This window comes from Brachycentrus maculatus, unplaced genomic scaffold (assembly GCF_059751285.1).
Source record: "Brachycentrus maculatus isolate JH-2025_06_01 unplaced genomic scaffold, ASM5975128v1 h1tg000338l, whole genome shotgun sequence".
Taxonomy (NCBI): Eukaryota; Metazoa; Arthropoda; class Insecta; order Trichoptera; family Brachycentridae; genus Brachycentrus; species Brachycentrus maculatus.
In genome coordinates, this window is record NW_028281087.1 from 19,444 (window position 1) to 40,768 (window position 21,325).

At 30.9% G+C, this 21,325-nt stretch overlaps 1 protein-coding gene across 1 annotated transcript in view; it reads left to right on the forward strand.

The window, feature by feature from the left end:
• The first annotated feature begins 589 nt into the window (after window positions 1–589).
• Window positions 590–21,325, forward strand: part of LOC148303948 (uncharacterized) — a 57,068-nt gene continuing 36,332 nt past the window's right edge. Inside the window, exons 1-2 of the mRNA XM_088269096.1 lie at window positions 590–747; window positions 6,193–6,579. Of these exons, the coding sequence (XP_088125222.1) occupies window positions 6,468–6,579 (112 nt within the window). The 5' untranslated portion in view covers window positions 590–747; window positions 6,193–6,467. The remainder of the gene's footprint in view (window positions 748–6,192; window positions 6,580–21,325) is intronic.

The window sequence follows — 21,325 nt, forward strand, 5'->3', positions numbered from 1 at the left end:
CCTAGAACTGATCCTTTGGCCATTACCAAAAATATTTCAACACATTCTCCTAAATATTGTTGTAATTTACATTTAAAACTTGATCTGAGATGAAATACTCATATAAAATATATAATACGTTTTTTAATTATTTCTGTGATATTTTCAACTACTTTCTCTGCGTAGTGGAAAACGAAATTTTTAAATCGAGAATTTACTCTAATAATTTACATAACAATGTACAGATTTTCGGGATCTACGAATAAGTGAGATTGACACCCTTTTTCGAAGTAACGCAATTATTTTCATGCTTTATAATGTGGCTATTTTATTTTATGATAAAAACAATAAACCAAAAGCTTAAGCGTAATATTTACGGTACCATTATTTGAAAACTTTTGCGCGCGCATCGCTCGTGATGCGTAAAATGCAAAGCGGCTAAAATTAATGCTCCGCGTAAAAAGATTCATACAGGTGCATCGTTATCAGTGCCCGCGGTGTGTTTGATACTTAACTTTCTGGGACGACGACATGTTTACTTTCAGTAAATAGCTCGGTTTGAAAAATTCTCAGCCGAAAGCTTTTCCGGCTACGATGTGCCAGATTCGTCAGTATATTTTCGTACGCGCTGTTTCGAGGTCTTCGCCGTTTTCTCTCTACATTTGGCGGGAAATACGAAAAATTTCGTCAGTTTAAAACGTAAAACTTGTGTCAGGTACTTTAGAAGTACACATTACTCTTCACCGACAGGATATCTTAGTAAAAATAGTGTGTGATCTTTTTTAATAATATATATGACGTGAAAAAATATTACAAAAATAAAGTACATACTTTTTGGGATAATTTAGTGATCAATCTAAACGGTTATCGAGATATCCAAGTGGTCCGAATGTCAAATTTTATCCCAGATTATATTTTGGTAGATTTGTCAAAGTTGAGAATGTATACATAATAAGTATCTAAAAATAGTCGTGCATTTCACTGCAATATACAAATGAAATTATTAATATAGCACTTTCAATTTTGTATTTAAATGTGTATATAATGGGTTCGCCTGTTTATTGTAGTGGTTTGCACATTTAACTACTGCCCTGGAGGTCTCGAGTTCGATTGCCATGGAATTCAAAATAAATACCAGTAATTTTTCACTCTAAATATTTATTTAATATCACTCTGATTGGTACCTAAAGCGCAGGATTGGTCATCTTGCATGAATGTAATTAACGAACAATATAAAACTGCTTCAATACGATGCAGTGCCCTATGCACCATTGGGTGCGGATAAGGGTTAGAAGAAGATTTAAAGGAGGCTTTTATGTTTAAAATTAACAGGTGTTTTTTTAAAATTATTATTTATCAATATTCCTTGATTTCAAAATATTCTTCCCAACGTTTATTTTCGTTCATACTCTATTTAAGAATATGTTAATTAACTAAATATTTTAAAGTTCTTTTGACTCGTTATGTATTTTAATAGAAAAAATATAACGAGGGTTTCGTTTATCGATGTAAAGCCTGAAAATGGTTTCAGGGGAGGTCATTGAAACCCTTGTTATGAAATGTTCTACAGTTGTAGAGATATCAGAAAATTTTGATATTTTGAGAATGGGCTGATCTTAAAATAGAATATAATACGTAATACTTACCATAAATGGCTTCTTTAATCCTACTTATTTAAATCAATCGCAGATGTGAATTTTTTTACATTTACTACTACATTGTATCCCTTAAATATTTTTGTGTTTTTAAGTTTTTCGGGCGCAAATGAGGGTCGCCGTGATTTTTTAATTGCTCATTTGAAAGCATCAAAAAACTACACGCGTTAAAATTAATTGCGAGAATTCTCTTGTTCTTACTTTTACTTTTGATAAATAGACTGATCAAAATTACGCACGGAAAAAGTATCGAAAGAATCTGAAAATCGTTTCAGTAAACATCCATTTTTTGGGATCTTATTTTGTATCTCATAATGATAATTATTTTCACTAGATTTTCTGTTTTATTTTGTTTACTCCGAATCTTCGAGTCTGTTGATTCGACATAACGTGGTTTTTAATCCCCGATTCGGTTCATCAATTAAATAATTACAAATCTGTTTTTCCTATTACAGTAAAACCTCAATATGACGGACTTTTATTTAAGGAACTTCGTATATAACGGACAAAAAATCCGGGCAAATGTAAAGATAGGTCCTGTTACATGCTTAAATTCAAGTTCTGCCTCATGTAAACCTTTTCAAAGGTTCTTTTCACAAATTATGTCTCAAAACTTCAAATGTGCAAACAAAACGTGATTCCGTTTACAAAGCAGGATTGCCAAAAGCAAGTGCGTCGATATCGAACAGCAACATTACTTCATGACGAGTGTCCGAAGACAATAAATAAAATTTTGTTTGTGTTTTGTATTTATTTATTTATATCTTAATACAGTGTTCATATTTTGATTTTTTTTTACTATTTTTTTAACCAATTTTTATAAAATGGACTTTCGGCTTTAACGAGCACTTCTTTCCACCAATTAGTCCGTTATATCGAGGTTTTACTGTACTAACTTTACTTCCCTATTCTCCCCGTATTTATCGAATGAGAGAACTTTTTTATGTTTCGATGTTGAGTTGAAAAAGTGCTCATAAAAATATGTGAACTGATTTTTAAAGAAATGTAATATTCTTTCAATTTTTGCACTCTGTTCGAAGTTCAGCAATATCTTTATACTCTAACATACGAGTATAATAAGTAGTTTTGACATTACCTATATAAAGACATTGAAGTAGATTTGAAATAACCACCCAATACGGGTTTTTTTACTTTTCGTTTTTTTTTTAATCCTTGATATCGTTCAATGACACGAAACAATTTTTTCCATGTTGAAATTGAATTAACAATTAGATAGTAATTATTAAATCTTCAGATTTGTGGATAACGTCAACCGCGACAAAAAATATGCCTTTGAAGTGTAATGGTTACGACGTACGTCTGCCGTGTTGAAGGTCTCGCGTTCGATTACCAGAGGGGGGGCAAATAAACATAAATGATTTTTCCTCTAAGAAGCAGAAAAAGACCGAGGAATATTTGGCATGATCAAGTATTTCAAATACTTGAAAGTGGTCAGGTCAAGATTTGGAGTAATCGGCGCGTATGCATGAGGAGACGCATGAATGTGGAAGAGGCGAAGACTGTTTGCAAAGACAGATTGGTGTGGCGTTCAATTCTCTCTGCCTTGCCCTGCGGGGAAGCGGTGTGATGGTTCGTTAGTTAGTTAAAATTTATTAATCACCCTGGATTGGTACCCGAGGTGAAGAATTGATCATCTTGCCTTCATGTAAGTAACGATCATGATAACACCGCGTCAGTACGACATGTGCCCTATGCACGGGTGGGATAGGGGTTAGAAGAACGAAATAAAATATGTGTAATGTAATTTATATTTTTTTCATTTATTTGCTTTTTATATCCTGTCGCCATGTCAGATTTCTTGGTAGGTACCTACGACCTTAAAGAGTAAGATATTATCGATTTGATACCTTGAATATTCTATTAATAATACAAAGATATTATTTATTACTTTTCATTTAATATCCATCAATATAATCAATAATAATTACGATTGATGACGTAAATATAATATGTAATAAAACGTATCATTGCAGTTATCAGATTTAAAAGATTAATATCTGAAACCGATTGTAATGAAACCCGTCATAATTTAAACTAGCAGATGACTTTGATATATTCTAATCTGCATTCAATTACGAAAACACGTTCACAAAAACAATTGATCCCAGTAAAAATGTTTACATCAATTCTTCTTCTTAACATCCCTCACTCCTTTCAAGAACGTCATAAATAAAAAAAGTGATTTTTCAGGAGAACGTTTTTAAGATTAAAAATATAATACAATGTATTAAAAATAAATATCATGCCACTTACTGAACTTTTTACTGTGTAACAGATCTTTTTAGGTAAAACCTGAAGGTTTTTTCTCCATTTGAAAAATATTTAGTATATTTAAAAAAATAGTTAAACAATACCTTTTCTTCAAAATGCAAAAACAACACTTTTTGCCCTGTAGCGGGTAAATATTAAGTTAAAAATATGCCGCCTCTGCTGGGATATAGTACATTTTCTGGGCATTCCGAAAACATGCACAACTGAAAATTGACGATTTTTGTTTTATGACGTTCTTGAAAGGAGTGAGCGACATGTCGTGTCGGGTCACCCTGACGCTGACTACACAGGCCAATACACATTTTGCTTATTTATTGTAACTCAAACAGTTGGTAGAGTTCCATATTAAATTGTTGGGTAATATGTATTAAGATTTAAGTTTTGTATTGACATTTCTTGGTGGAATTGCATTTTATATAATAAAATAACAACTATGTATGTTTTTCCACGTGAATTTTATTTGACCAGCAACCGGGTTTCGTCGTAACCGACATGTCACAAGTCTGATGATATCGGTTATGACGAAACCCAGTTGCTGGTCAAATAAAATTCACGTGGAAAAAATTACATAGTTGTTATTTTATTATATAATATGTATAACCAGAATTAATCACGGTCATTGGATTGAATTCTACTTTTATTTACATATATGATATGTGACGCGTTTCGTCTTATTAAGACACTTAAACACATAGTGTTTGATAATGTCTTAATAAGACGAAACGCGTCATATGGCATATATGTAAATAAATTAACAAAAAACTATCAATAAACAACATTTTGAGTGTGTCCAAATACTTGTTCACAAATCCGGATTATCTCTAACTATAGCAGTCATTTAATTTTTTTTTATTTTTTGACATCTCAACATAGATGACGAAGAATATGGAAGATGAAGAAGAATATGCCCAGATTTCCATATTCTTCTTCATCTATGTTGAGATGACAAAAAATAATATGAAAAATCCATATAGTTAGGAAAGGCGTGCTGAGATGGTTTGGATATGTGAAACGAATGGGTGAGGAAAAAACGGCATAACAATTTGATGAGGCGAATGTGGTTGAAAATATAAGCAGAGGAATGCCGAGGAAAACTTGGCATTATGAAGTGTTACTTTAATTTGGTCAAGTTAGGGTACGGAATAATCGAATGTGAAATGTATGAATGAATATGGAAGATGTGAAGATCGTAGGCAAAGAAAGATTGAAGCGGAATTCTATTGCCTTTGCCTATCCCTAAGGGGAAGCGGGGTGATGGTTAGTTTGTTAGTAATGTTAAGATTTCTATCACATTGTTGTACGCATTGACCGTCATAAAAGGGACCAACATCAAGCTTTTTTTTTAAATTGTCCTTTTTTATATTCATACAGAAAATAAGCAATTGATAAAACAAATTTATTCACAGATGATATAAAGTGCGTATAGACGCAATCTGTAGGAGCATAAATATTTTTTTGTAAATTTAAATTAATATACGTCTTTGACCTTAGACGTCACAAAACATTAATTCGTTTTTATAAACGTTCAGTTATCCTCAATTTCTAGTGAGTACATATATGTTGTTACTGCTAACCTAGTGCATTGGAATGACTATAAAGTGATGTTCAATGTCCAATATATTTTTAGTTTCTTGAGCGCCGCTGACCGTGTATCTATTTTCATTAGGTACTCGTGTGTTTAAAAATACACACGTTAGACATGTAAATATTATGATCTTATGAATAGTTTTTATACAATCACGTAAAAGTAAAAAATCTTCTTTTATATAATCTTTAAAAGCATATCCAGTTGGATCGAAGTATTTATTTTTTCGAGTACCAGTCCAGGGATAAACTAATTCTTGAGTGAAAAAAATCACTTATATTTATTAAGACCCCCCTTGGAATCAAACCAGAGACCTTCGGCACAGTAGTCAAACTCGCTGACCACTACACGATGAAGGTAGACAAAAAACATATTTAATGTTCTTAAAACCCTTATCCGCACTCAATGGTGTCACTGCATTATATAAACACAGTGTTATCTTGATCGTTAACACATGAAGGAAAGGTGATCAGCCCTCCGCTTCAGGTAATATTGAATAAATATTTGAGTGAAAAAATCACTTATATTTATTTGACACCCCCTAAAAAACACTTTTAAGACAGTTAACCATATTTAATATGTAATTTAATATGATAAAAGTTGCGGTTTAAATTTGGTAAATTTTTATAGTAGACTATTGTATAATTTTATTAATGTCTAAATATTTTATTTTATTGTTAGCACACATATTGTATAATAAAAATTAAAAAAATATCTTTATAATATTACTGAAGAAAATAAAAAAAATGTTCTTTAAAAACTTTAACGCTATCGCGTAACATATATATATACACATTCGTGTAGTGTAATTTTTAAAAGTGTCTTAAAAACTTAAGTTAAGTGAAACTTTTAAGTTTTACCTTTAATATGGTAAAACGTAGTTATTCGTAGTGTTTCTGTCATCAAGATGTGGGGGGTTGTTTAATAATCGAATGATGCGATAAACGGGATCGGCCATGGAGGGAAAAGCTCGATCTAACTTCGGGAGGTATGGAGACAGCGCCTGCCCTACGTTCTGGGATCTCCTGGAACCCTTCACCCGCGTCTGGGGGGTCGCAACGTCAGTCGGTAAGCACCCTAAAACCAGGATTATAATAAATAATACAATGTAATTCTAGGAGTTAATAACGACACGGTGTTGGCACCCTTTATGTGTGTTCTACCATAGACTACAAGATATACAGTAAAGACAACTAGTTTGTTCAAAATTTCAAATCTCCTCAAGTTATTCACCGATTAGTTAACAAATTTGATACAACATTGAATTTGAATACGCACATGTTTTCATATATGTAAATAAATAAAAATTTAAATTTCAGTATGTTCAAATATTTACTTTATGTAATTATGGAGGTCCTCACCAAAAAAGAACATTTCCAATATTCCTTTAAATGCAAATCTATTCTGTTTACTGTATTCTATGGAAATCTTAATGAAATTTGCGACAAAACCTGACCAATCCCATGTTAAACCAATATGAAATCATTAAATCGCACTAAAACGTAACAATTTTACAAGCAAGAATTCCCGATTACCTCAAATTATTTATTATATAAATGTAACGTTTTAATAAGGACATCCACAATTAAATTTATTGTTAAATATATAAATAATCCACTTATAAACTCAACTAGATTCGAGAACTACAGATGTATGGAAAAATGTGAACAATAATAACAACAGATGAAGAAACAAACTTTTAAAAACTTTGTACAAAATACAAAATTTGTATTTTCAGTTGATGAGAACATCTGTGATTATCGAAACTAGTCGTGTTTCCATAAACAAACTATAAAAAGGGGACTTATACCAGCGTTTTTTTATTTAATTTTATTTAAAACATCATGTTATCCCACAGAGTCAATGCCGAATCAATAAATAATATATTTAAATGTAATCAATAAAACTTTTTTTTTAACATAGGTACCTATGTACTTAGAAAAGTTTTTCATAGTTGTCTTTATTTTAAGATTGATTGACCGCGTAACGATAATATATGGAAAATCATTGAGTGTTTAACGATAATTTATCACGACTACAAGTGTATAGAAAATAATGTTAAATGTGTGGTATGATCTTTCAGGTGAACGAGGGTCACCAAGGTTATGTTTATTTTCAGTAAAAATTACAAACAATGTGACATACTAAGTGGTAGTATATTGTTTTTTGACATCACAACAAAGATGAAGAGGAATATATAAGTCTGGGCATTTACGAGGCTTACGACCGTTATAGGATGGTTTAAGTGGTCAATTTACACACTAGTAACATTCACCATTTCTAGACAAATTTCACCAATTGACATCCACACTGCTCAAATCCTCGGAACTTCTATATATATTGTTCGAATTCGAAAAATAGTGCTTGAATCACTAAAATTTCACTAGAGACATCTCCGGTGAGATGAAAGAAGCTTTTTATTGAGCAGAAAATCTTTCTTTTGTATGTGAGGTCCGAATTATGGATTATAATCACATACATGAGAGGCGATAGAAATTATAATTTTCATTTTATTATTTTAGCTTTTAATTTGACCAGTTAATTTATTTACAAAATTTTGAGTGTGTCCAAATACTTGTTCACAAATCTGGATAATCTCCGCTTAGGAATAAAATAATATAAAAAATAACTCTTTAGTTGAGATAATCCAAATTTGTAAACAAGTATTTGGACACACTAAAAATGTTGTAAGTGGAAGTATTGTATAAATTCATAGATTTGCATTAAATCCTTAAAAAACAAATTACGAATTAGACCACGAGAACTTTTAAACAGAATATCGTGGTATATACAGTTACATAACAAATATAAACAGATACACGCTACTTGACTAAGAGGGTTGATAAAAGCAGAGGGGGAGGATAAGGTAATCTACCCTTGAAATGTTTTACGTTGAATAGTATGAAATGTGAAATGGAATTTTTAAAAGCACTTAATTTGATAATAGTCTATTTGCGGATATTCAGTAAGCGTCGTAACTTCACGCCCATTAAAAAAAAAATACGTATTGGATTTGTTTGCTTTTTAGATCATATGTACCATACATACATATATTGAAAAAAATATATGTTTTTTTTTAACTCCTTCCCTTTCAGTAACTGTTTTCATTCCAAAACTTTACGTTTATTTCGATGAAAAACTTCATTTTTTTATAGATTTCAACACCAAAACGGTGTTTTAAGAAAAAATTCAATTACGTCAAATGTTAACTGGGTTTAAAGAATATTATGTTGCGATTTATCAAATACTGGGCAAAAACTGTTTTGCTAAAAAAAATGCAGTAATTTACTGTAGAGAGAATGTTTTTACAAACTTCGTGCTAGAGATATTCCGGCCTAGTTTTTTTTATTTTCAAAAAAAATTCTATGTATTAATATAGTTACGAATATATTGAACTGCAATATATTATTATTTAATGTAGTATAAATGTTGGTAAATTATGGATTAATAATTTTATTTGCGTCATAATTTATGTACTTTTAGATCATGTAGAAGGCATTGGTTCATCGAGTAGTAATGACAATGACAGAAAATTATCCGTATTCACGAATTCTGTTTATATTTGACCCACTAAAGAATACTCTATGCAAAAAGTATATTAGGCCGGTGTGTATACCATGTATCATACCCTCATCTAGTTAAAATCATCATATTCAGGGTTGCTCAAACTTTTTCTGCTACGGAACACTTCGCTAATTTTTTTCGTTGGGCGATTCCTAAATTCTTTTCTATTCACTCTTCTTTAGTATAGTTAAAATCATTATATATTTTTTTCGAATATGTATTCAGGCCCGCGGAACACAGTTTGGGAAACCCGACTTAAGTAAATCACTATGGCTCTACCTATGTGTCAAAATCAATAGTGAAAATATATTTTAACTAGATACGGTAGGTAAGGACCAGCCTAAATATGTTTTTGTGTATTGAGTTTTAGTTGATAGGTCAAATATAAACAGAATTTGCGAATACCATTAATGCCAAGTACTAAGAATAGTGAGAGAGAAAACGTTATAATAGAATTTTTGATATTTTCATATTGATACACTGCGTCATTTGCATAATCTTATTAAAATTATAATAAAAAAATATTATAATATTTATACATAATATAAAAAAATCTAATATGACGCATTTATGAATTTGCATCCTCATTCATTAGAGGATTAGAGCTTGATAAAAACTAACTAACTAACCATCACGCCGCTTCCCCACAGGGGTAGGCAGAGAGAATAGAACGCCACACCGCTCTGTCTTTGTAAACATTCTTCGCCTCTTCCACGTTCATGCATCTCCTCATGCATACCCGCCGATTATTACGACTCCTAACCTGACCACTTTCAAATATTTGGCATACCTGATCTTGCCATGTTTTTCTCGGTCTTCCTCTGCTCCTTTTTCCAATTACATTTGCCTCATAAATTTGTTTTACCTTTCTTTCCTCACTCATTCGTTCACAGGAATGCAAAGCTGAGATAAGTATTATCGATAAAATTTAAAAAAAGGTGTGTTGAGTTGGTTTGGACATGTATAGCTTGATTTTTTAAATATAATACTTGATTTTATATGGTATTGGTACAACAACGAAGTTTTACTGTGAATTGATTTTTCATTAATTTTGTGGAATAACAATATGATGTAAATATAAAAATAAAACACTTAAGACCACTAAAGAGTGTCTTTACATCCTGCCTAACGCCATACGCAAAGCAAAGTTACACGACTTATTTCGAGAACTGTTTGTATTATCACCTGTTGATGAGAGCGTCCGTAGTTCTCGAAACTTGTTGTGTTTACATTAATAAAAACAAAAGTGGTCTTAAGTGTTAAGCGGCGTGATGGTTAGTTAGTTAGTTTTTATCAAGCTCTAATCCTCTAATGAATGAGGATTCAAATTCATAAATGCGTCATATTAGATTTTTTTATATTATGTATAAATATTATAATATTTTTTTATTATAATTTTAATAAGATTATGCAAATGACGCAGTGTATCAATATGAAAATATCAAAAATTCTATTATAACGTTTTCTCTCTCACTATTCTTAGTACTTGGCATTAATGGTATTCGCAAATTCTGTTTATATTTGACCTATCAACTAAAACTCAATACACAAAAACATATTTAGGCTGGTCCTTACCTACCGTATCTAGTTAAAATCTATTTTCACTATTGATTTTGACACATAGGTAGAGCCATAGTGATTTACTTAAGTCGGGTTTCCCAAACTGTGTTCCGCGGGCCTGAATACATATTCGAAAAAAATATATAATGATTTTAACTATACTAAAGAAGAGTGAATAGAAAAGAATTTAGGAATCGCCCAACGAAAAAAATTAGCGAAGTGTTCCGTAGCAGAAAAAGTTTGAGCAACCCTGAATATGATGATTTTAACTAGATGAGGGTATGATACATGGTATACACACCGGCCTAATATACTTTTTGCATAGAGTATTCTTTAGTGGGTCAAATATAAACAGAATTCGTGAATACGGATAATTTTCTGTCATTGTCATTACTACTCGATGAACCAATGCCTTCTACATGAGCTAAAAATACATAAATTATGACGCAAATAAAATTATTAATCCATAATTTACACGACATAGCCGCTGTGTGGGGGTAGAAATTGGCTGCAAACACCAACAGATTGAAAAAATCAAGGATACAGAATAGGCCTATATCCAGCAGTGGAAGACAGAAGCCTAAAGTAAAAGAATAAGATATTGTTGATAATAATACGAAACGACATCTAAATATAACCAAAGTGCATTTTTTTGAAAATATCAAATACGATTACAGTGAAATATGGTTTTCTTTCTAATGAATTTCATTGTACCATGTATTATAATTACTTAGTCTTTAAACACGTTTCCAAGTTGACTTTTAGGATTTTCTGACGTTTAAAAACGCATTACGGACATTATCGCTTAAAAAATAATGGCACTTGGAATTGAAGTTATTTGGCCAGCGAAATAAACCCTAGGTCTCTGTTCTAGGGTGGAGGGGTGGATTGCCACAGGCCTCTCATTATTTATTATGTACGGTCGGTGGTTGCTCGGCAGTAGCTGTAACTACTCGCCGGTGTTGCCACCTTCGTATATAATTCAGGGTAGTTAAATAAAGTCGTTAAGTGGAGAACTACGGTCCACTTGAGTGGTACAAAACATAAGATTTTATGCTACTCTGAACGGTAGCGAGAAATTGCCGTATCACAATTTCGTAGTTTTACTGACATAAATGTCGGTACCACGATAATGGGCTTTAATCAATTATTGAAAAATATTTTAGCAATAGTGACCAATTTACTTTTATTTCTTACATTAACATAGTTATGGCTAATATAAGTGATATACTCTTTTAGACGTATTTAAAACAATGTAATGTTTAAAGTAATGCACAATAAAAACATCATTTAACAGAATTAAATCATATTTTCATATGGTGTACGGAGTGCGTGGAAGTTTTTGAAGTAAAGGAAGGGAAGGGTAATTAACTATGAGTATTTCAATATTTTAGAATTTCACATAAACCCTGATGATGACAAGGTTATTATCAAAACCGATTGGATAAAGTGTACCAATAAAAAAGTGGTTAAAACAAAGTTGTTTTATTTTATAAAGTCTTTTACATGTAACACAAAGTATCTGCGAAAAACATTTTAAAAAAATAGAAGTAATGTTTACATTTAGTAAAAATTTATTTTCATTATCAAATGAAAATAAATTTTATAAATAATTTGCCACTTTCTTTACAACTATATTTCCTTATTTTTTTTAGGTAAGCCAAAGCATATCTCTGAGATTCTAAATTAACTTTAAAAATATGTATCTGACCTTAAATTGATTTAATTTTGAACAATTACTGTGCAACAGATCTTTTTAGGTAAAAACTGAAGGTTTTTTCTCCATTTGAAAAATATTTAGTATATTTGAAAAAACAATTAAACAATACCTTTTCTTCAAAATGCAAAAACAACACTTTCTGCCCTGTGGCGGGTAAATATTATGTTAAAAATATGCCGCTTTTGCTGGGATATAGTACATTTTCTGGGCATTCCGAAAACATGCACAACTGAAAATTGACGATTTTTGATTTATGACGTTCTTGAAAGGAGTGAGCGATATGTATAAGGTTATTTCGTACACGAGACGTGAAAAGATCATATTATTAATATGATATTTTTTCCTGAATTTCCATTTTATTTTACAAAGTTCTTTTATTAATTTTACAACGTAATGTAATTGTTTGACGTCTACGGACTCAGGTGCAAATTTTTGATTCATTTTTTGCCAACATAATTAATTTTCAAAACTTAAGCTTAAAAGAATTCAGGATCAAAAGTGATTAAAAAGTAAATAAATTAATTTCAAAAATAGGGAAAGTTTTTAATATTTAAGCTGATTTTAAGAGGCACGCCTGTTGGAGAAATGGCTTTAAGTGAATTTCTAATTAATTTTCGCCTCCATGATGCTATGAAATCCATTTGTTTAGAGTTATTTTGCCTAATAAAATCATAATTAACATATTTATACCAAAACAATTATGTAGTCTGACCCAAATTTTAGAGCAACTCGTGTGTTAAATATTTTCTAAATTCTAGCAACTCTATAATCAAATTTGAACATAAATATTTTTAAAAAAAAATTAAACATTTGTATAATTCCACAACATGAGTTATTTTCATTACACACGATTAGCTTCATAAATTAATGTTGTTTTCATCTACAGGTGAACAGTAAAACTAACGAGCAAAAATATTCACGCATATATAGACGTTAGTAGGGTAATAAATAGAAGGGGGGTAACGAACGGGACTTTTATAAACCTACCAATCTCTTCAAATACCGTAATTAATTTTTTTGCTCGTTACTTTACTAATCACCTGTAGATGAAAACAACTGTAATTATCGAAACTAGTCGTGTGTAATGAAATGAAACTCATTAAGTGGTATTATACAAGTGTTTAATTAATAAAATAATAAAAGTCATTTTACAAAGTTAATGCCGCATGAATAAATAATATAAAATATATGTAGGTATGCACAAAATAAAATAAAAGATATTTATTAAACAAACTCCTTTTCATTTACCGTTCACTTTGTGTAATACCACTCAAAATCTCTACTTCACGACTACTGATTACGGAATAATATAATTGACCTGATGATGGAACGGTTATCCTGAAACCGGTAGCCAAGAAGTATAGTTATCACCATAAGTGGTATTATACAAGGTGAAAGATAAATGATAAGGAGAGTGTTGTATTACCATACCACAAATTTAACAATGCTTTTAACGTACAATTTTTTACCTCCCTGAGAATCGTACCAGCGCGGTAGCTTAGTGCTCTAACCACTACACTAAATAGGCCGACGATAAAATAATCAACGGTAAATGGGGTTTATTTACATTGTATAAAGCACAAATACACCCTGGCTTATTTTGAATTGATAAAGAAATATAAATACTTAAGTAAGTATGCAAGTAATAAAAAAACAACGAAAAAAGAATTTTCGTTAATATAAATTCGCCTTGAAAGTTACAAGAATGTTGATATTATGAATTTATTCAGTTCTAATTTATGAATTTATCCATTTAGACAGTTGTGAAAACACACGCGATATTTGTAATACCTTAAATGTGGGGAAATTCCTTAAAAATATAATGGAAAACTAGAAAGTTCACCAACATTTGGAAAATATTTAAGACCTGCGCACTCCTTTTATCTGACGTAGCGTTTTTTCAATCGCCTACAATAAAATTTTATGGTAGTGTTTCGACTGTTCCAATATGCCGGTGTTGGAATATCAAACAGACCCTAAAATCTAAGGTTTCAACCCTTTCACGGCCGGTTGGATTGCATATTTTTATTTTACTTTGCAAGTAAAATATGCATTTGTATGTGGGTATACATTTGAATGATTTTCCGTTTTGTTTGCTTTTTTACTTATCTTTTATGAAACAACTATCGTAATCACAGTAAAATTTATATATATGGATATATATATATATATATATATATATATATATATATATATATATATATATATATATATATATATATATATATATATATATATATATATATACTTATATATAAACAGGAATAGTGATAACGTTTTGAGTGTGTCCAAATACTTGTCACAAATCTGGATTTTCTCCACATAGGTTATTTTTAAATTTTTTGACACCTCAACAGACAGAAGAAATAGTAAAAATAACAGGTCAAATAATAAGCTGCATAAAATTGAAACTCATGTTTCCCAGTATGTAAAAATAATCCGGGGTTCAGATCTTTGCCAACATGATGAATGCAACATCCTAAAAGGGTCTCTGATAAATAATTGCTCTCTCAATCCAACATAGATGGCTCTTGTGAACTTACATATACAGCGTCATGAGATTAATGATATTTGTAGGAGTTCCTAAAAATTGAGCAGTGTGGTTGTCAATCATGGGTAGAATGGTGAAAATTGCACGTGTGTGAAGTGATCACTTCTCCCGCCTATGATAGGTTATAAGCTCTGTAAATACCCAGAATTAAATATTCGTCTTCGTCAGCGTTGAGATGTCAAAAAAATGATTGAGTGAAAATATGTTACTACCCTTCTAATTCTAATAACTACTACCATTACTTTTATACATATGAGACGTACGCGATCAAAGGTAAAATTTTTTCATTTTTATTAATGTTTCACTTAGTAAATACGACTATTTCTTAAAATCTACTGTGATACGTGTTTCGATGCATTCCGCATAATTTTCAAACTCAGTAAAAATTATTACTTGTGCTTTCAAAGTTCCTATACTCTCAACGGAGCATGGTTATGTTAACTTGTGTGTCCTGTAGGTACTGTATAACATACTGAAAAAATCTCGGCTTTAACATTATTCTTATAATATACTTAAATTGAATTTATTTCGAAGTACCAACGAAATGTTCCCACATAAAACATTAGTTCCCAAGACAACCTGTCATCATGCGTTAAATCAGAGTCTATCTCGCCTTAACAAGATCCTTAGGGTGTATTTCTTAACGTCATAATACAGAGGCTTTAGAATTTAAATCAACCCTTAGAGCAGTTCTCGACACGTGACAACATAGAATAATTTATGTTTGTGCTTAGTTCTGTGTGTAAACCTAATTGGTAATAATTTATACTCATTAATTTTGCACGAAAGAGGAACCAGTTGATTTATTTAAATTTTTAGAAGAAACATAAGATGTCAAGTAAATTTTCGATGAAAGATAATTTAAGACCCAATATACGATGAATTGCAGATTAATTTTCTTTAATCCAAGGTAACAAACAGTTGACGTAATTTATTCTTTTCTTTGACATAAATGTAAATGATTTTGAAAATAAAAGAGTTATTGAAAGGGAGGTATTTAAAAAAAAGTTTTTCAATATATATTCTAAAAAACAAACAAAATATAATATTTAAAAAAAAATCGAGTGTTAACTGGCTTCCAAAATATCTTAACACATTGTTGGGTAAAATCCGTGTTAAATTTTGGATATATATATTTTTAAATTTATTAAATATATTTCCATTTTTAAGTAAAACATAATATATTTTAAACATTCATACATATGGAAAACTTTTATATTTTGATTCGCTGTGCCTCTCCAAAAAAGAGACTGAGCTCTTGTGCTTGGAGAGGGACTTACACTCATAGTTTAATGTTATTTAATAAATGGTATCTTTTTTTTGTATATTTTTCCAAGATTTAAATGTAATGGGCTTAAATTTTTTTCTCAAGAGTCTTTATATCTTCTATTTTTAAATTTCTTTAGGGAGTTTATTGAATGTAGAATTCAATCCAATAACCGTGTTGAATTTTGGATATATTCCCCATCAATTCAATATGGATTTCTACCAACTGTCTACAGTTACAATAAATATCTAAACATACATTAACACAAGAAATGACTACAAGTGTTTAATTTTTTAATCAACATGTCATTATACATAGATAATGGTAAATCAATAAATATTAAAAATGATTCTTAGTTTAACCCTAGTTTTTTCGACAGTTTAATAAGTGTCGCTCTCTCATAACTTTATAAATATAAATTTCATCATACATCATCAAGTTTTGATATGATGTAGATACGTCACAGAACGCAAAATGGGTGGAATAATATATTTCGCGGACAAAAAATAAAGTACCGTTATTCGTAACTGTCAAAAACACGTCTCGGCTTTATTTACTCTGGGAATAATTTTAGAGTTGGATCAAACAATGAATAAAAAATATCCTTAGATGATCAACTCACTGAAAACGGAATTTTTAATCAATGTGACACAAAGGATTGTGATAATTTTTTTGATCAACAGACAAAGGGTTCAGGGGTGCATGTAATTAGAAAAAAAATGTCACCCTAAATGTCCTTTTTAAAAAGTGACATGATTTTTATTTTTGACTAGCTGTCTCCGGTCAAGCGTTGATGAGGCTGTATCTGGTTAAATATAAAAGAAGATAGATAAAGCTCGTGTTGAGTTACCGGTGAGTTACTTTAGGAGATTTAAGATTTTGGACAAACACGTTATATATATATATATATATATATATATATATATATATATATATATATATATATATACACATATATATTTATATATATATATATATATATATATATATATATATATATATATATATATATATATATATATATATATATATATATATATATATATATATATATATATATATATATATATATATATATATATATATATATATATATATATATATATATATATATATTGCTGGAGAGTAAATAAGTGTTTTTTCTCATAAATTGTAAATATGTGCGAAATGAAAAATAAATAAATAAAACTAAATACAGGTATACCGTCAAAATTCAAAAAAGTTCAGAGTTTTTTTTTAGGAAATTGATATTTTTACCCAAAGGTACGGAAATATTTGTCTTTTCATCACTTTGTGATTAAACTTTTCCTATCTTTCTGAAAAAAAGGGTTAAAAATTTATCGTCGATGACAGGACGTTAATGGAATTCGGAGCAAAAAATGGTCGGTATCATATTCTATTCCGACGGGATTTTGGTGATAATGGTTTTCAATAAGAGGGATTACATGCAGATAGATACTTCAAAGTAGTTCTAATGTTCGCCTCTGTAATGGTGGACCGCTTTCTCAAATTTCTTTCAAGTCATTCCAAGTGCTGAAAAATACGGCTAACAGTGGTGGTACAACATTTTATGTCGGAATGCGGTCCCGTGGCTAGTGTCGCGGACTCTTCAGTCAGGGTGTCTTGGTTCGAACTCACTCTACCACAATTTGATACCTATTTCTAATAATGAGCCGCTTTGGCACACACAAAAAGTATGAAATAGAAGTATTTTTGTAAATAAAAAAAACATAACAAAATTCTTTTTTTTTAAAATAGTTTTGAGTGTGTCCAAATGCTTATTCACAAATCTGGATTATCTCTAATTTAATATCGAATTATTTGGAAAAAAAAATTGACATCTCATCATAGATGAAGAAGAATATAGAAGTCCGGGCATTTACAGGGCTCACGACCATCATAGAAAAAAAAATTACTCCTAATTCGAGATAATCCAGATTTGTGAACAGATATTTGGATACACTCAAAATGTTGTAAGTTAAATGGTTAAATTATAAGCAAAAATAATAAAATGAAAATGATGTTTTCTAGCGTTACACGTGTGTAAAGTGATGCACTATGCAGCCTATGACGGTCGTAAGCTCCGTAAATACCCAGACTCCTTAGAATATTCTTCTTTATCTATGTTGAGATGTAAAATAAAAAAAGCTCCTAATTGGGGATAATCCAGATTTGTTAAAAATCATTTCTTCAAACCCAATGGTGTATAGAGCACTGCATCATATAAACTTTTATGGGAATCGAACCCGAGGCCATCATCAGGGTAGATTAGTCCTCTAACCACTACAGTAAAGAGGCAGACGATAAAATAATGAACGGCAATTAAGGTTTGCGTTCATTACATGAAACTTAAATGTGCCCTGACTTATTTTGAAATCATTCAAACCCATATCCGCACCCCAATGATGCATAGGGCACTGCATCATACAAATGCAGTGTTATCTTGATCGTTAACGTTAACGATCTTGAAAGGTGATCAGCCCTCCGCTTCAGGTACCAGTCCAGGGTGAAATTTAATAAATATTAGAGTGAAAAATCACTTATATTTATTTGATCCCACTCCCCCTGGGAATCAAACACGGGACCTCCGGAACGGTATTTGGAAACACTCAAAATGTTGTAGCTACTTAAGTCTACCGATGCTTAATGATAAAGCTTGCTGACATCTTAATAGGATTAACCTGAAAGATAGCCCCCTTTTAAAAAACAATCTAATTTAGTGGTACACAGTATCTAAATTACCTATTTAAATTCCCTGAGTCCCATAATGAGGGCACTTTTTCTGGGATAACAAAAATGAGAATTTATCCTCGCAACGGGCTGGACAATGTATGCAAATTAATTAAGCATAAAACCGTTACGATTAAAGAAAATAAAACCGCAGGCGGACCGGAAAAAAACGGAGACAAAGCGATGTGCTTTAATAAAAGCTGTTTTCATAGAGAACGGACGAGAAGCTTCTTTAAATGTCGCCGCGGGCTGGGAATACACATTACGTACGTATACACAGGGTCATTGAAAAATAATGCCAGTATTTAAAATAAACAAACCAACTAGCGCTCACGTCGCTATCCCTGAAAAGGTAGGCAGAGAGAATAGAACGCCATACCACCCTATCTTTGCAAGAATTCTTCGCCTCTTCAACATTCATGCATCTTCTAATACATACCTGCCGATTATTTCGACTCCTGACCCAGCCGCTTTTTAGTATTTAACATACCTGATTGGGCCAAGTTTTTCTCGGTCTTCCTCTGTTTCTTCCATCAACTACCTTTGCCTTATAATTTTTTTAAACCATTCTTTCCTCACTCATACGTTCCACACGTCCAAACCATCTAAACACATATTTTTCACTCTGTTCCCAGCATTCACTCTCCTTATAAAATAACTTTTTTTTAAATATATATGTAAGGTAGGTAATTCAATGATTTTTATCTTAAAATGTGCGGATTAGGTGATCCGAAGAAAGACGGCCAAAAGCACAAGCCAATCTAAGCCAATCATCCGTTTTATCATGCTGACCGGACTGCCGGACAGTAAAATTCCGTGTAGTGCACAATCGCCCTAAGGGTTTCGGTGCTATATATATATTTTTTAAATATTGGCATTATTTTTGGATGATCCTGTATATTTCATTCCCCAGTTGCAAAATTCCTAAAAGTAAGGGCGCTATTTTTTTCATTCACCCACTCTGGGTTTCTCCTTTTGGCCTAGTAACGAGACGATACTGACATTAAGCCTTTTGGCTTTACCGAGTTAGTGTGTAGGTGCTTCATTCAATTATTAATAATAAATGAGATAGGTACCTTCGTTCATGAAGACATATGTTTTTTTACATCCCTAAGCAACGTTCTTGGTTGAATTTTTCTCGGTCGGTTTATCCGTGTAATCCTGCCAAGTACCCCTTAAACCGTAACGCAAAGCAAGGGCTTTACATAATATATTTTAATTCCGAAGAAATGTTTAAATTACAGTTAACAATGTATTCATGAAATGATGGTTTAAGTACAAATTGTATAGGGTTACGATTTCTTACTTACCTAGTGCATGTTTTACAAAAACGTGATCATTGACTTTTTGATATCTTACTAGCTCAATATTGCCCTGAACATCCCAAAAGATTTTAAACTTGGAAGAATAATAGATTGACTTGTTAAAAATTAATAACTGCATTGATGTTTATTTTCTTGCCAAGCAAAAGTGACTTAAATGGCCCTCCTGAACATTTTACGTTTTGTTAGTTGGTCACTTTCTCCTGTACGATTACGATATGTTTACATAATATACTCGTATAGGACTATGACACATCCGATGTTTTATTTTTACTACGCTTTCAATTTTTTTTTTTAAATAAGAATTTTCAACCAAAAGTTAAAAATAATGTAAAATTTTACATCGATAATAATAATTTGGCAAAGTGTTTTTCATTTTTTGATAACAGGTCGATATCCCAGTGAAACAAAATAATAAAAAAAATATTGAAATTTTTATTTTACTTTTTAAGTACCACTTTTTCTTAAAATCTATTGTGACACGTGTTTCGATGCATTCCACATCATATTCAGATACCGTATTATGGTGGTTTTGATTGGACGAATATTAAAATTTATATTTATATGGATTAAACAAATTCATGCATTCAATGAAAATCGACTCTTTTAATAAATTGATTTGGTATTTACTAACACTTGAAATTAAAAATGGATAGATTTTACCATAAAATCAACTCATTAAAATTATAATGGCATGGAGTCAATTTTTAATGTTTGAAAATTATGATATTTAATGAAATTCTCGAGAGAATTCCGGATATAATTTATAGCCATCGCCAACGGATAGATAGATCGTATTATAAATGTACCGGGGGAATATATTTGTTTATTTTCTGAATTCACTAAGAAATGTAAGTCATATCATAATATTATGAACGTTCAAGATTGTATATTTAAATGAAGCGATGATTTCTGGAGTTAATTCATGGTTTCGGTTTAAGTATCTTAGAGAGCTTTAATAAATTTACCCAAGGATTATTAGTTTATTCCCTATCAAATTATTCACAAAGATTTCATTAATTGATTCGGCAATCACTTTGTGGTTAAATCTATCCTTTTTTAATTAATGTTTTACTTATTATTTTTTGTCATCTCATCAA